General features: G+C 40.2%; 1 protein-coding gene across 1 annotated transcript; it reads right to left on the reverse strand.

The window, feature by feature from the left end:
• Positions 1-1265: 1265 nt before the first annotated feature.
• Positions 1266-13898, reverse strand: ARPP19 (cAMP regulated phosphoprotein 19). Its single transcript, XM_074155629.1, has 3 exons — positions 13650-13898; positions 8640-8762; positions 1266-5251 (listed from the first exon to the last, which is right to left on the reverse strand). Exons 1-3 carry the CDS (start codon positions 13692-13694, stop codon positions 5081-5083), a joined length of 339 nt encoding a protein of 112 aa, XP_074011730.1. The 5' UTR covers positions 13695-13898; the 3' UTR covers positions 1266-5080.
• Positions 13899-17505: the final 3607 nt, after the last annotated feature.

Genomic DNA, 17505 nt, shown 5'->3' on the forward strand with positions numbered 1-17505 from the left:
ACCAGAAATGTTAATGACAGTTATTTGATTATTATGTAATATTGTCAGGGTAAATTGACAGATTATCCATAAAAGAGGAACCGTATTCCTCTTTTAATAAGAGCTACAACACTGTTCTGCAAGAAGATAAAAAAACTAAACCCAACTGAAATCCATTATTAAACAGTCGGAAAAAAAAAGTACTTCACCGTCCCATTTCAAACCAAAGTCAAATAAACACCCATCTGAAATAGGTGGAGGCTTTGTCAGTATTTTCCAAAGCAGCAAGTAAACTGAATTCTATGCCTGCTATAAAGCTGCAATACTTATCATGAACACATATCAAGCAGCTTCCCCATTGTAACACAGATGTACTGCCTGAGAAAGACAGGGACAATTCAGTCATCTGCCCCTAAACTAAAGCTTTTCAAGCACATCAGTTGAGCTCAACGCTCTCTGCCTCTGTGCTAGGACTCCAGAAACATTGTCAAGATATATATTTAATGGGAATAAATGCCCTGAATATGCATAGAACTTTTCAGATTTCAATTTACTCTGGATCTACAGGTACCAGAAATTGGGGTGAAAAACCCCAAAACGTGACTTTTTAAGGGGCTCACTTGTACTAAAGCAGGAATAAATATCAAATCATTCAGCCCAACTCCAAGTTAAAAACCCAAACGTTCATCCTGCTTGTGTGCTCCCCCAGTCTGTTCTTCCCAAGGCCACAGAAAGCCCCCCAGCCACCAAATAAACAAGTTACTGCAGTCCTTGCTCCCTCCTGAGGAACGTGGTCACATTGTGCGAGCGCAGCCACTAAACGCAAAGCTTCTCCAAGCTCTGACTGCAAACACATTTGGGCCATAAGCCTGGATTTACATGGCCGATTGATGCCACTCCCCACACAGAGATTCAGGTAAGTTACTTTAGTAACGCCGGTGGTAATGCAGCCTTTGCGCTGCCCCAGCACACGTGAACGACGCTACTGCAACTGGGCATTTTTCTCCTCAGTTTGTGAGAGATGCAGTATACAGAGGGTGTTACTATGCGCTTGGTGGCTGAGCTAATTGTGTAAATACACCACCTGGATCTTACAGTTGCACAACGATCAGCACCTAAGACACAGTCTGAACATGAAAATAGCTGGACTTTTTCCAGCATCTCGATTTCTTGAAAATGTTACCGGATTCAGGCCACTAGTCTATAGCAACGCAAACTTCTATATGCCAAGCTAATTCCCAGATATCCCCTTCACTCAGTGCGAGGGACCAAAACAACCATCTGTTATGGAGTTTTCAAACAATAAGCTTTAATTGCCTTATTAGAAAAATAAGCACTGAAATATATATAAATGTGATTACATTAAAGTAATTCTGTAGTCTAACATACTAGAAACCAAAGCCCAGTCGTATTTTTTAATGATACAGAGTAGCAAGATTTAGGGTTTAGAAATTTTCCATAGAGAATACTGAAGTATGCAGATTCTTTTAGGAAACCACAGTAAAGACGAGACAAATCTCCACATTGCAATAAAAACTAAGTAGATCAATTTATTCTGTATACTATACAATGTGTAAGTTTGTAAAGAACAATTGACATTTTTATCACCTTAACATCTTGACTGGGTGTAAATATGTCCAACAAAATGTACTCCCGTGGCCTTTACACAAACACTGTCCTACTACATCAAGAACAATGAGAGGGAAGCCTTTGGTGCTACAGATTTGGGGACATATCTGTGAAGTTGTAATTAATCCACTTACCTATCTCGAATAAAACATTGGTGCTATCCGCTATTATAAGCCTACATGAGTACTACTCTAATAACTAATTAAACACTATCTTTAAAGGCAAGATATGAAAGGGACTGTCAGTCTACAGTGTGGACAGGTTTTTTTTGAAAAAGGTAATTATCAAATGGTAAAACTCATATAATACATTATGTACATAAGTTTGGATAGCTGAGTTATCTTGCTGGAGTAAGCTGAAAGTAAGCATCGATTTGCAGTCATTTTTGATTTCCTGTTAAGTGATTATTGGACTTGGGTTTTATTCAGTGTATAGAATCAAAATAGCTGTGCCTGCTGCTGAGGTCTGTCAGATGTGAAGGCTCATAATCAGTCAATGACCTAGTTAGTATTACAGTACTTCAAATATACACATGGATAATATATTCATGGCTGAATTTGTAGCAATCTTTAAGAATTGCAAGTCACCAAGTGAACATTGGAAGAGCTTGTGTTGTCCAACCAGCAGGACAAGCTGAGTTGTAGCTGAGTGGAATGTTTAAATTTAAATGGCTATTTTTTTTAAGCCTTCCCAAACACCAAGAAAGCTCACCTTACGTGAGCTACAGAGTAGTGGCACCAGACAATACACAGCAAGTCACCGTAAACTGTTCAAAATGCGTTTCAGGCCCAGTCCTATCATTAAGTTTCAATTTCATTTATACATACAAAAATAAAGAGGGATTTTCACATCAGGGCAAACATCTATAAAAAGCAGTTTGCTTCAATATATCCAGTTTCCTTGCTATTCTCCTAGCCTAATTTCTTACTTAAAGAAGTAGGTCTGTTTCTTCAACCTGTTCTGCAAAAAAAAAAAAAAAAAAAAAAAAAATCACAAATTCTTTATAACACCAGTGGAGGCTAAGGAATAAGGACAGGCTTGACAGAGCCCGTTTAAGTACAAGAAAAGGGCTATACAGACTCAAAAAAAAAAAATTAGATTAGCAATTTTTAAATTCTCTGGAATGACTCCTCTGAACCGAAGACATTATATAGACACCGATATACTTTGCTCATGTTCTGATCAAAAGAGGACCAAATTAACATTAATTTTATGTTTGCCTTTAGAAACAAGCATTGAAGAAAATATGGGGCAGTGATCTTTCTGACTAGCAGTTCTTTATCCTGCAAGACCTTTCTAAATACGTCAACACAAAGCACATCCTTCTAAAAACTTGCATCTTTAAGTGTTTTCTCTTATAATACCCACATTGGCGCTTTGTTTTTAATAGGCTGTTTCAGAACAGTTTCTTTAAAGAAAAAAGTACTCAGTAAATTGATTTTTTTAAAGAGTTTCTTATACTCCCAGAGAACATCAAGGCTGTGATTACCTATATGAAAATCAATTACATTATGGATCATATTGCACTTTTAATATTCTGATTTCATTCAACAAACAATCATTTAACTGCATCAAGTTACCTGTTGTGGGAAAATAACAGAAGATTGGCGAGGAGGATTGTAAACACACTCAAGTGACTTGCAGCTGAGGTGTTGAAAACCACATATACTAATCCTTCGTTTAGTCCTGTGTGTCTGTCAAGTAGAACATCTGTGTTTAGATAACATAGGCTTGTGATAGACTTAAAAGGAATCCTATCAAACATGCTGGAGATTCCTGCCCTGCTGTGGGAAAGATCAAAGCACAGTGGTAAACTACGCCTGCGTGAATCCCTGATATACAAGCGAAAACAGTAGGTTTGGTGATCCTCTAGCATGGACCGAGCTCCACAGTGCCTGCGTTCCCGCTTGTGTACCTCTGCTGCTTTGGGGATCCCCTGGTTGGTGAGGTAACAAAAATAAGTTTGCTCTTTGCATTTCATCCATGGTTCTGTGGTTGTTCCTGCATCCTGCCTGTGCTGGCTCACACACCCGTCTAATATAAACTATGTATTTTGACAATCTAGTACTTACGACCTGCATAACAAAGACGAACTGAAGTTCATTCCCACTTTCTGACATGAAAAGTTATCTATTTCTCAAGAGGTCATTATGTAAATATCACTTACAGCTCTTTAGTTTCCCCAAAGCCAATGAGGGGCTGTTGTATAACAAAAAGAGACATTTAGTACCACTTCAGGAGTCCAAGAAAAAAAAAAATTATACCCTTCCGCTTCCAGAAGTCTAAAATAGCCCAAAGACAATTGCATATCAAACCTTAGCAAGCCTAAACCTGGAGTTTGCCACACAGGAAACTCTCTAGAACAGTACATTTAGCCATCTCCCATGTAATCAGAGCACTTCAGCTTTAAAAGCTTAAAGAGCTGCTGAACAGAAAGGGCACTTGCCTCCAAATATAGATAGAAATTCCAAATTTATATTTGAATCCTGGACATTGTTGCGAAACAAAATATACAACCGCAAAAGCATAAAGCTGGGTCAAGTGTAAATATAAGCGTTTCACAAATTTCAGGTATTCAGTTTTTACTTTCAGTAGCAAGATTCTGGGCTCTTAGTTTCAGGACAAGACTTTGAAAGATACAGAATCACTTGTGCTTTGATTGGCACATTATCTGCTTTTTAAAATGTAAAACTAATAGACGTTTGCAAAAGGTTGTGCAAAACTATTGTATTTACAAAAATGGCACAAGAGTGAATTCAACAGTCTATGCACATGCACACTTCATTCACATCTTCAACAAAAGTGTGTCCTAAGCTACGGAACTGAAAAGAATACCAGCTTCAACAGGCAGTTGTCAATAAGCACTAGATTCACAAGAGTTACACCAGAATGGGCAAATATTGCCCAAGTAAAAACTCTATTGTTAAAGCTGAAACAGGTTTAAGGCCGTTCAAGTTCAAAAGCAGAAACAAAATTCAATCAGAGCCCTGTCTTTTTTTTTTATACATGCTTTACCATCTAGCAACTTGTGGTCTAAACCTCTATTTTAGACAACAAACCCAAACACAGAAGAAAAACCCAACACAACTGGAGGTTATATTAAATACAAATATGCTGTAATTAAGATGAAATAACAAAAGCAGGAACATTAGAAGTTGTAAAACTTGCGATGTCACTTGCTGGAACCAGTCCTACACTAGGAAATGGGCAATATGTACATTTTCAAGTAGATTACATTGCTCTAACCAAACTTGTCCTTTTTAATCAGTGCATTGTTCTCAACTAGTCCAAATACTACACATTTTACTCTTAACAGTACTCCCTTACAATAGCAGCACATGCTATCGCTACCTGCAAAGCTGTCAGTCTCATGACTTAGTGTAAGAAAGAAAAAGGGGGATGTGAGGGTGAGAAATAACTATTAAGGAGAAATAACAGGAATGAGAATAATCATGCAGTTCAGCTGTTCTCGTCAGCCAGCCAGCTTGCTAGCAACAAGAGATGGTTTCCGCTGTGGAAGATCCTGTGGAGTAGGAATATGGTCACCAGTGACTTCTGTCTTGTCAGGAGCTGCAGTAGGCAGTTGCTTATTCTTCATCTTTGCTTTAGCCATGTTGTAATCACCAGAATCAAAGTATTTTTGCTAGAAGACAAAAGACACATATATTTAAAAGCCTGCTTATCAGATGCATGCACTGAATTACATGGTTAAATAGGTTCTTTAAATTTTAAAAACAGTTATAAAATCTTCCCAGTTTGGCAAGGTAGCTCTATGTCAATTAAAAAAATAAATAATAAAATCTTACCAAGACTATTAAGCACACATAGCTAAACTCATAGCATTAGGTAAGTATACAGTTATGGTTCTACACATACCATTAAACTCACACCATATGTGAACATCATTTTTGCCCTGGTTTTCCCAAGAGCTCTAGTCTCCCACAAGTGAAACCTTAGAGTTTGCAAATTTTGTTGCAGCGAACAAGTTCTGCAACACAGAATAACCAAGCAACGCATGAACTTAAAGCTGGAGAATAGAGCCTGCTCTATCATACCAGAAGATCAAAGTAGCATGAAACTGCATGCTAACAAGAAAACCTCTTATCTGCATACATTAAAACAGTGAAACTATAATCCCTAAAGTTCCCAAACCAATTACTTAGTGAAGTCAAATCTACTGTGCAGTCCTTCTAAAAAGCACAATGTGAAGGAAATTCTTATCCCACACTCCAGGTTTCTTCTGAATACAGAAGGATATTAAGCTTTAATTTGTATAACAGTGTTCCTTAATATTTCAGCATATTTTTATTAGTGTTACCTTTAACAGACTTTTTTGTTGTCAGGTTTCTCAAAGTATTAAGTTATCTGTGGATGTTAAAGCCAAATGACTTATGATTTATCTGCATACTCTGCATCATGGTAAGATGAGGCACGGAATTTCATCCAAGGTCCACATGAAGCTTTCAACTGCTCATTGACACATTTTGCAGGAAACATTGTATTTTGTTTACATCTTACTATGAGGTCTACCATTAAGGTACTTGTAACCCATGATTTTGAACAGATTGTCATGAGGCCAAAAAAAAAAAAATAGATTCAGGACAAAGATTTACACTAGCAACTGCTGCTTACAATCATTTCCGAAGAGAAGACTCCCTAGTTAGCTTTATACACTCTCATTCCTCAGTCAGTTGAACAACAGCCATCCCTACCTGCTATGTATAAGTGCTTCCAGGCAGCATATTACTACCATACTCTTTATTCTGCACTAGTACTAAGGGGATGTGTGTTTATACAAGGTCTCCTGAAGGCAGCTTTAAATTTTCCCTACCAGAGCCTTAAAGTTACCAAATCTGTTTTACCCATGCAGTCAGTAGTACATCTAAGACCACACACTTTTTATTCATAAACCTTCCCAATTCAATCATTTTGACAGTGTAGTCCCTACTTACACCACAATGTTCTACCACTGCATCTGCAGACTAAACCTCAAGTTATAAAATAATCTGATTTGGAAAAAGGCTTTCATATTTTGCCCTACAAGACTGAAGCAACCAAAACAAAGTTTTAAACAGCATCTAGGTAATAACAGAATTGCTCAGTCTTTTGATGCGTTAACTGCTGCTAACAGATATCTGTTTCTGTCCATGTAAGAGCTCCAAATAGAATCCCTCTAAAGGAGCACGGTGTAGCATGGTTCTCATCTACTCTTATTCTGGAGAAAGCATGCTCATAATGGTGTGTGCACCCAATGCAGAACACTTCTGGAGAGTAAATGTCAATTGGGAAGAGCATGTCCTAGTTGCCATATCGAAGAAAATCTGGGATACAGTTGACTACATACATTTAGAATATCTGAAAAAACCTACCATCTTTCATGTATAAGAATATCAGTCCATTTCTTCCTTTAACTTATTCCTGTATTTTCCTCTGATTTACTCTAGCTTCTCATAGATGGCCTGTATTTGATCATCCCTTTCAAAATGACTATGTCTGTCCAGGTGTCTTCATGTCACAAACACTATCTGAAAGCACACTCACTATCCTCACTATTTTAAACTTCAGCAATCCAGGCAGACAGCTGTATTAAGTAAAGATGCTTCCTCATTTAAGACACTGAGCACACTAAATGAAAATAATAAAAAATAAAATGGAAGGAAATTATTACCACCACATCAGCTGTGGAGAATTGAAGAAGGCAGATTACAAATTGAAATCCACAACTTTGTAACATCTTTCATCAGTGTAGCAAAACCCCAAACACTTACTCAATTAAGATGCCTACTGGTCTACCTCTGCTCATATTTGAAAACATAGGCTGCAACAACTTTTGCATTAAATAGTGCTATAATCAAGACGAAGATATTGTTCAGATTGTTAGTGTTGGTGGTGAGTATTCCTCACACTTGCAATGAGTGCAAGCAGTCATAATTCCTTTATGGGCATAAATCCTTAGGGAGTGGATGCTGGTCTTTTTTCCTGGATTATCATCACAACATATACTTACCTTCTGCATCCACACAGACATGTAACTCACAAAAGGAGTCACCTAATCTACCACCTGCCCGTGCCCAGCAGCCATTAACTGTGCTGCACATGCTCCAACTTATGAGAGAAAGCTTATCCAAAAAAGCTGCCAACAGTAACAATTCCTAGGAGATGTTACCAGATAGCACAGAATTAGATCAGCACTGAGCTCCAACAGCTGGTTTGTGAAGGATTTATACTTGGAATCATTGCATGCACTCAAAGGGCCTAGGCAATAGTAAAAACCAAAACCCCAACCCTCGCTCCCCAAAAAAAACAAAACCAAAACCCAAACAGTGTGATAGCAATGAAAGCACCATCAGAAGTAGTGGCAAGCTAGAATTATTCCAAGAACAGAGTTCTAGCATGCCTGAAAGGCATTACATAATTACTTTATGAATAATTAAACTTAAAAAATAAACAGTTGAATAACTAAGAAAGTAAGAGACACCGGTTAAATGTGGAACAATACTGAAATACTAACTCCCTCTTCCTTCTTCATTTTTCATTCAATCATTATTTTTTGTTTAGGGCATATATTCAGAATTACACCACCATTCTCAAGCTGCTGATGTCAGACGGTACCTGGTGAAGTTAGTGTCTGCTGTGTTACATCTTCTAAAAACATGGATAATAAGAGTGGACATATGTTTTGGGGACATAAGAACAGGCAAAATAATATCAATACAAAACACAGATGAGGTTCTGACCCTTACTGTTTACTATGTTTTTTATGAAGTCTATTGTAGCAGCACTGAACCGGCTTCTAAGTTTAATTTTTTCTTAAAAGTGCAGTTGAGCCATTGATGCTGTGAACAGCTATCCTGCCAATTTGGCATTTGTTTTGTGGAAATAAATTTCTCTTCCTTGTGCTTTTACAGACAAAGCTTAAATTTCTTAGCACTCTTACTCATGCAAAGGCCTGTGGAGTGAAAAAAAAAATGTCACAGATACAGGAATTTTGTAATTTCTTGTCCACACCCTGTGGACAATAAAGAACTCACTCCTTTTTGAAGCCTCTTCCTCAAGAAGTCTGAGCCTCCTGGCTTCTGGCCCAGATGAGGATATCTTGCTTTCAATTTTGCTTCTTCAACTTTTTCTGGGCTGATCACCTTATCCTCCATTTCCTGAAAGACAATTAGCAATACTGCAAATGAAATCTACAATAATGGACTATTTACACAGAATACCTTTGCAGGTAATTCACCAACATGCCGATTGCTGCTACCAAGTGAACAAGCCAATTCTATGAATAGACATTTTCATATATTCTCTCTCTCTAATGCTGACAGCAACTGTAGGAGTTCATCCTCCCATCTTAGATACCTTTCCTGGAGACGCATTTGAATCTAATCAATGCATTTCTCTTTCACATAAAAGCAGTCTATACTAAAATTAAATTGTTCAATTTGGAAAAAAAAAAGCCCCCAACAAAAACCATTTTTTGGTCAGAACAAGGGTTTCACTAAAAACAAACAAATGCTGAAAGCTGGGCAGGTGCAAAAGGACTTATTTTCAGCTGCCCCTGTTTGATTATGCATTGCCACAATCTATGACTGCTCTAACTGTAATGTGTTGATATCCACTGTGAAACACTGTTAAAGTAGCTTAGTCTCAAAAACATGCCTGCTATCATATTAATAGCAACAATACTGTATTTCTCTATATATGTCTATAATTATCCTAAAAATATGAGGATGAACACAGTTGCATAGTGCCTTTGTGGAAAATAAAATGCATATTTTATGACTATACTATAAAATATGGGTGCTCAAAGTAATCATTTGAAGACACTCATTTGGCAAACACTGCAATTTGTACATCCAGTCTTTCAACAGTGACCTCTACTTTACACTCATCTGTTCCGGTCCATGCAGCAATTTGATGTATGAAGTACAATTTCTTCTATTAAATCACTTCCAAAATATCTTCTATTCAAAATCCTTGTTTTCCTACTTTCCAGTACTTGGCCACAGGCATTTATTGGGTTTTTTTGGCATGCAAACCATTGCTAGTTCAGGGAAAATAGATATTGATTTGCAGTGACTGCTGTAGTTCTTGAACTGTTATTATCCTCTGAAGTCACAGAAAGACTTTTAGGCAGGAAAGAAGAATTGCCGTTGGAATCAAGAGGGCCTCACATTCATTCATCTGTGACTAAGGTTTCATATCCACTTATAGCTGCTTAGGCAGCCCCTTCACACTCTTTTCCATCTGTGTCATCATCCTTTGCATTGCATGGGTCAGCATGACTGCGTGCACTCCACATGAATGGGTTACAGAAATTAATTCAACAGAAAAATAACCATCTATCTTTTTTTCTTTTCCCCTGCTTGTTGGGCTGTGTTTCATTTGGATCCATTTCCACAGTCTGGATCTCCAAGCAGCTGCACAAACAGGTATGTTAGCAAAGCAGCAAGGAGGACAGAGGAACACAAGCAGCTGGGAGCTACTTAAGCCAGAACTGCCAAAGAACTAGAGCCACTACACTAGCACCCCAGTGCTTTCCTGTATGTCTTATAAAAGCTCAAAGTTCTATAAAATTCAACATCTTTCTGGTAAGAAACCTCAGAAGCAAAGGTGGTAACAACAGATTTAGAAGATAACATTGCCTAGTTGCTCCATTAGTCCAAGATATCTCAAAGACAGCTTTGCACAAAACAGTGGGAATCTGGATTAACAGTTCTACCACGGGAAGATAGAAATTCTCATAATAGTTTAAGAGAAACTTCTGTGAGGACAGGAACCAACGCTTTTTATTAGATGAAAACATAGCTAGGCAATAGAATACAGAATACAAATAAATTTAAAGGACAAAGTTTCCCTGACGCTACTGAACATAGAATTATACTATTCTCACTATGTAATATGCTAGCCAAGACCACAGTTTTCATGTGTTATAAAGATCATTCTTCAGCCGCTGTTCTTCCTATTGTGCTTTATTATCATTCTGACACTGACTGGATTTTCTCAAAAGCAATCCTTTCAGCTAAACGCTTTCAACATCTAATGCTGAATCACTGGGTACTCACTGTTGAGCCAACAGACAAAGCGTTTGAGGGGGCATGTTTTGCCAATACTAACCAAAGGAGATAATTTTTAAGAACAGAGGGCCAACAATAAATAGCTTACATAAATATGTATTCATGGTACATCAAAGGAGACACTTATGCAAACTCACAGGGCTGACAAATCATCACACAGCAGGCAATCCAAACACAAAGTACTGTGTTATGCATCAATGCAGCTGAAAAGGATACAGACTATGGTCACTTACTCTTGATGACCAAGAACAACTAAGACTCAAAAAACTACGTAAGACAAATTAAAAAATTTCAATACAAAGATTTGGGGTGTCAAACGAAATCAGCTGTCAGCAAGTTCAAAAAAATATATAAATTCTTCACATAAAATATAGTTAAGTTGCAGAACTCCTTGCCAAAGGACACAGGGGGTGCCAACAATTTAGATGGATTCAGAAAGCAACTCAATGTGTTCATTCACAGCTCAGAAGGCTTTTAAACCACAGGCTGCTAAGACCTGGGATACTTTTCTGGGGAAGATCACTGCATGCATGTACTGACCTTCTATTCTTCTGTGGACTAGATGGTACTGAGTGCTCCTGGAGGTGTGCTGCTGAGCCACAAAGGCTTTAACCCAAGTCGACAAGGCAATTCATACATTTATAACATTCTCCCTTGCGTTACAGAAGCAACAACCAAGTGACTAACAAATGATTGGGGGGGGCGGAAATCATGATATACCACGCTCTTCTTCCTAGTGACAACCACACAAAAGTTATAATTTTAGTTCTCTACAGGAACTTGACACAGCTAATGAAGTCTGCTTACTTAATTGAAAGCATCTACCAGGAAGGCAGTAGTTACCTAACTCACTTAAAGATAGCTTTTGCTTTTAATCTTTACAGAGCAGTGTAAAGTACCGTATCTGTTGGACAACTGAACTGCATGGCTAAAAAAGGAGCCATCAGCCTTTTCGAACTCTGGTACGAAGAGCTCATCCTCTTCAGCAAAAGACACTGGACAAATGTAAAGCAGAAAATAGGAAAAACATGACAACAGCACAACTCTACAGTGAACTGATGTGAAAAAAGCCAGTCCAGAAACAAAACGCACCACCTCTTCAGCTTCCTGAAAAATATAGGCTTTTAAGGCAAAAAGAGAGTCAGTCAACTAAGCGTATGTTCTCAAACGTCTGAAGTTTCTTTGTTGCTGGACTTCCCCCTGCCACTATCCTGAGTTTTCACATGGAGAACAGGAAACGCTGGTCTTTGGCAAGTTTTCAATTTGTATCACTCGTTTAATGCCTTTCTCGCCTAAAACACATAGAAAAGTTTAGAAAAGAGGTCTGATAGGGAAGACGCTGCCTCAAAGTTCATTTGGGGGCTTCATCTTTTTTAAACATAAATACGATAAGTACTGCAAAATGGATTTTTTTACATAAGTATTTCAGAGCTAAGCATTAACTGAGTCAATGTGCAATTCTGCCTAGCCAGACAAACAGTTTTAGTAAAGGTTAAAATTACAATGCCATAACACAGCTATCACAGTATTCTAATAGGATATATACTCACAGAAAAAAAAAAAAAAGTTTTATTTTATTAATGTTATTAATTTGTCTTGAACACCTTATCAGATTAAAACTAAATTAACCATCAGTAAGGGACTCCTGTCTCTCCAATAAAGGGTAATTTTTCGAAACAGTGCATAAGCACTGCATTTCAAGACTTCAGTCTGAAAACTCAGCAAAATCAGCCCCAGTCACCTGACTTAATCAGAACACACTAGAAGGCATCACAATAAACTTGCTGCCACGTGTTTTACTATGCTCTTATTACAGAGCTATTCTAGGAGTGCTACATAGGCCAGGGATTGGCCAGGGATTTATTTTTACAGGCTTTGAAAAGGAACGGTAGGCCTTCAGTAGTCTACCTAACATGAACGTAAAGTCGAGCTGTAGAACAGACACATTTAAGAGTAGATTACAGACCTGCCATAGAAGGTAGTTCTGATTATTGCACCTATTGAGAAGGTATCATTCCATATTGACCCCCAAAGCTTGCCTACTTATATGACTAACTCATATTACAAATTGTAAATTATTAAACAAAAACTTGACAGCTGAGGTAGATTAAGCTTTTTTTTTTTTCAGCGTACTTCAAAGCAGCACTTGCATTTCATAACTGCTCCCTGTCAGAAATAGCTATGGAGATTGCAACTGGGTCCATGTAGCAATGACAAGACTAAAAACCAAATGGCTTCTTAAAGTCACAACCAGCAGAGGGAAACTGCTAACAGCACACAGCCCTCTAGGAAGCCAAATCCCACTTAAGAGGCTATATAATTTTTAGTTACCGAGATGACATAATACTGCATTCACAGGATAACCCAGCCAGTTATTCTTTCTAAAAGCCTTAGCAAGAACACGCCATAGCCCTTATACTTTAGTTATTTCTCCTCCTAAATAGCTTACATTAAAAGCTGAAAGTTTGCTAAAAGTGAAACAAAAGTTTAGCCACCGGATTATCACCGGTTTCCAGCCGCTGCGCCTGGGAGCTGCAATTCTTTCCCCCCGGCGACCCTGGCAGGCCGAGCACCCGGTCGGGGCCGGCCTCGGGAGCGAGGCCGCGCCATTAGCCCGTCCAGGCCAGAGCAACGCCAGCGATTTACCAGAGCAGAGAAATTCCCCGAGTGCAGAAACCAACATGGTGGGGCCGCTCCTCCGCCTCCAGCCTCCACCAGCCGCGGCCGGCAGAGCCCGCGCCCCCCCGCCCCGGCCTGTAGCGCGGCGCCGCCTCGGCCCCGCCGAGGGCCGCTGCTCTGAGGGGGAGCGGCGAGGAGGACGGCCGGGCCCGGGAGATGCCGCCTGAAGGGCCGCGGCGGCCCGGGCTGAGGGAGGGGAGAAGCTCGGCCGCGGGGCACCCGCTCCGCCTCAGAGGGCGGATGGCGGCTGGAGAAGCCCGGCGGGCCTCGGCGGAGCTGCCGGCCACCCACCTTCTGCTCCTCGGCCGAGGCGGGCTCGGGACTCTCGGCAGACATGGCGCCGCGGCAGCAGGACGGCGGGGAGAGGGCGGGAGAGGGAGGTGCGACCGCCGCTCCTCCGCGCAGCGCAGCGCTGCCACCGCCTCCCGCACAAGATGGCGGCCGCTGGCAGGACGGGGCGCCGGCGGGACCAGGCTTCCTCCGCGTTCTGCCTCCCCAGCGGCGCGGCCGCGCTCCCGCCGCCGCGCAGCACCCGCTTCCGGCTCCGCCCCTTACGCCACGTCCGCTGCCGAGCACGCCGGGAGGTGTAGTCCGGCGGGACCTCCGGTAAAGGGTGAAAAATACTTTGCTGCTCGGCTCAAATTAGTTCTTTTTGGCACTTTCACAGATGAAAACACGAGAGGCCGAGTCCTCAGAGGCTTTGCTTGAGGATCCTTTTTGAATCCCAGGCGCCTGCTGGCGGGATCGCAGGTCTCGGCGCCCCCCGAAGCCTGGTGACAGGGCAGTAGCAGGCCCTGGGAGGTATTTTTTCCCTCCTCATCTAATTTCACTGTCTGGCAGAACAATAACCTCCCCTGGACTCTCTAATAACATAAAGGAGGGGTTTAAATAGCCCACTGTTAATAAAACTTTAGGAGTCCTTAAGTATGGGGATTATGGGAACAATAAGGTATAGATTTTACTTAATGCTTGCTTAAGTGAATGTACACACCCACTTTTCCTATACAAAATGTATTTCCCTAGCATCTTGCATTACTTTCCTGTGATTTGCCCTCCAGCCCCCCCCCCCCCAGGGCCGTATTGCTGTGTCCTGGTCTGAATGACACAGCATTAATTTATTTTCCAGTAAGGTCTCTTCTAATGCTTGGGAAAATAGCATTTCTAGAAGATTCTAGTGTCTGAATTTGTGCAAATATTTACTTTATAGCCAGCTACGGGATGCGGGTTTCAAGGCCCCAGTGTCTTTGAGCCTTGCCAGGCGCAGGGACGACGAGGAGCGGGACCAGGGCACTTGACCCAGGCTGGGCCGACAGGATTATTTCATACCGTGAACGTCACATTCACTATAAAGTAGAAACTTTGCTGAGGAGTTCCTTCTGCTCCTCGATGGCTGTCATCCCGAGAACTCCTTGCCCTGGTGCCAGACACCTGAGCCCTTCCCTTCTTCCCGAAACCCCAGCGCTCACCGTGTCCGACATTTGAGCTTCCTGCTGATAGAACGGGCGGCGTATAATCCTCATGTATTTTATATTGGGATCAGGATCAATATTGCTTCTTTAGTATTATTAATGTTAATTTTTTAGTCGTATTCTATTAAATCTGTTTCTATTTCAACCTTTGTGTTTTCTTGTTTTTTTCCCCGAGTCCCCTTCCCAGGTGGGGAAGGGTCATTGGGTGATAAAATAATAATCTAAATGACAATAAATTGTTGTGGGTTCTTCAAACCATAACTTGCTGGTGTCCAGCATGCCTTCTGGCTGAGGACCAGCACACACTTGCCACACTGCAGCCCCTGCACGCCTGTGTGGTACAACAGCTCCAGCACAGCTCAGGAAGGATGGGCAAGGATGGGCTTTGTGCCGTGAAGGTCCAGAAGATGGACTGAGACAGGTCAGAAAAGTCTCTCAGTCAAAACAGAAGCTGTGAAGTCAATGATTTTGCCACTTTTTACTAAAAGCCCCCCAAACCAATAGTTGGAAGTGGTTTATTTGTTAAGCAGCCAAGAGATTTGTCCAGTGACCAGGATTGTGTAGTAGCAGGAACCCAAGGAATGTGCATACCCCTTGTTCAGAAAGGGATACAGCAGGGCAGATTGCACAGGAAAATAATAGAAGGCACCAGGGAGTATTTTTTTCCTAATGACAGAAAAAGCAATTATAACGGTGGGTTGCCACATTTACTCCTAGCAAAATCACGGAGAAATGGTCTGAAGGTGGAAAAAGAGTAACACATAGAATGATCATCAAGAGGATGAAGTTCACGGGTTTTGAAAAGTAGCAGAACAGAGCAGTGACAGCAGACAAGAATGCAAACTTCAGGAATTTCTTTCAAATCTCTTAGGAAATAAATGTGAGGAAAACAGTTTTGAGGATTCAGCAGTTCCTTAATGAAACTATTTCTTTAAGGGAACAAGTGTAAACTATACAGTGCAGAGGAAGGATGGGAAGTAAATTAAGAACGTCAGGAAAAGCACAAGTTCTTCAATGGCCTCAAATGCAAGGAAGCAGCATATAGAAACTAGGTCATTTTTTTAAAGATGTGCATCAAAAGCAGATAATGAAGACAAGGGACGCATCATTACTGAAAATTACTGAATGACTATGTAAAGACCAAAGGATTTAATGTTTCTTTTGTTCAATCTGGCATGATGAAAATAGCCAGCATAACGAACTTGTAATGGAGTATAATCTCAAACGGGAATAAAGAAAGATTGGTTTATAAAATACTTGCCATCAATTCTTTTTTTCCTTATCTGGTAAATATTTTCAACTTGGATAAAAAAATATCCTTGAGGGTTTACAGAATTGACTGAAGCAACCTCTGATTAATTAGTGTTCATCTATATAGGAACCTGTAGGAAATAAACAGGTTTCCAGGAGGCTGATTATATAGGAGTAAGGGGAGGACAGAATACAAGCTATATAATTAAGCTGTCTAATCAGTAATTACTTAAGAAATTATCTAAAATAAGCACTCAAAATCAACTGAGTAGCTAGACATAAATTCACAATTAAGAACAAGGGTTTCACGGAATCATATTTCCTTTAACAAAAAAGGAACGCGCCACATGAAGTGGGTGAAGGCAGCTGAAGTTCCAGACACCTTCTGGCATTAATAAGGCCTCTGACACTTCCCTGTGCAAATTAAGAAAACTTTACTAGATGAAACTTTAATGTGGTGGATGCAAGTTTTGTTGGCAGTGGCCATCAATTTTTCAAACACCAATGCTGTGTTTAGCAGCGTTTCCCAGAGGGCTTCCCAGGGCCAATACTGCTCATCAGTTTCACTGTGACCCAGATAACATATAAACTTTATTAGCAGAATGCAATTAATGTAATTAATATACATTGGGTGAGAGAAGTTACAAGAACACTAGAAAATAATTGCAATTCAGATTCAAACAGAAGATCCGATACAAAATCTTGGGTAGTGGGAGAATGAAGTGCAATAATGACACCTGGAGGAAAACTATCATACTGGGAACAAGCAGGTAGGACACCTCTGTCATACTGGAGAACAAGACGAATGCAAGTTGACACCTCCTGGTATTGAAAAGTCAAGTCTTATGGATTAAAGTCCTCTTCATACATCCCATTATAAGACTTATCAACCAGTCCTTCCTGTCTAATTGGCACAGAGAGGCCTTGCTTTGGATGCTGTGTCCAGCTTGAGGCACTTCAAGACAGATTCAGACCAAAAGAAGAAAGCAAAGAGCCAGAATTTTGAGAGGTACGGAAAATAAAATCTACAAGGCAATGCTGACTGAACAGTCTGGGGTTGTCTTAGATATAGAAAACAAGACTGAGAACGGAGATACAAAAATTGTTTTCTTTGCTTATAGTGAAAAGGCCAAGTAGTATTTGACTTCAACTGCAGTAAGATGTAGTTGAACATTTTAAATAGCTTTCTCGTGGTAAGTATAGTTTAAAACTGGAAGAGATCACTTGGAGCCTCCATCACCAGAGGCCCTCATAAACCGACAGAAACATTTGTCAAAAATAATTCTATATAGTTCAAGCCTACTGAGGAATAAAGAGAAGCAGCAAATGACCTCTCAAAAATTAGTCTAGTCTCATTTCTTAACCTATGCATAGAAGGTTATGTGGAATTTAGTTCATATTTTATGAACGTTCAGCATTTCTCCAGG

The sequence above is a fragment of the Numenius arquata genome, chromosome 11 (assembly GCF_964106895.1).
Source record: "Numenius arquata chromosome 11, bNumArq3.hap1.1, whole genome shotgun sequence".
Taxonomy (NCBI): Eukaryota; Metazoa; Chordata; class Aves; order Charadriiformes; family Scolopacidae; genus Numenius; species Numenius arquata.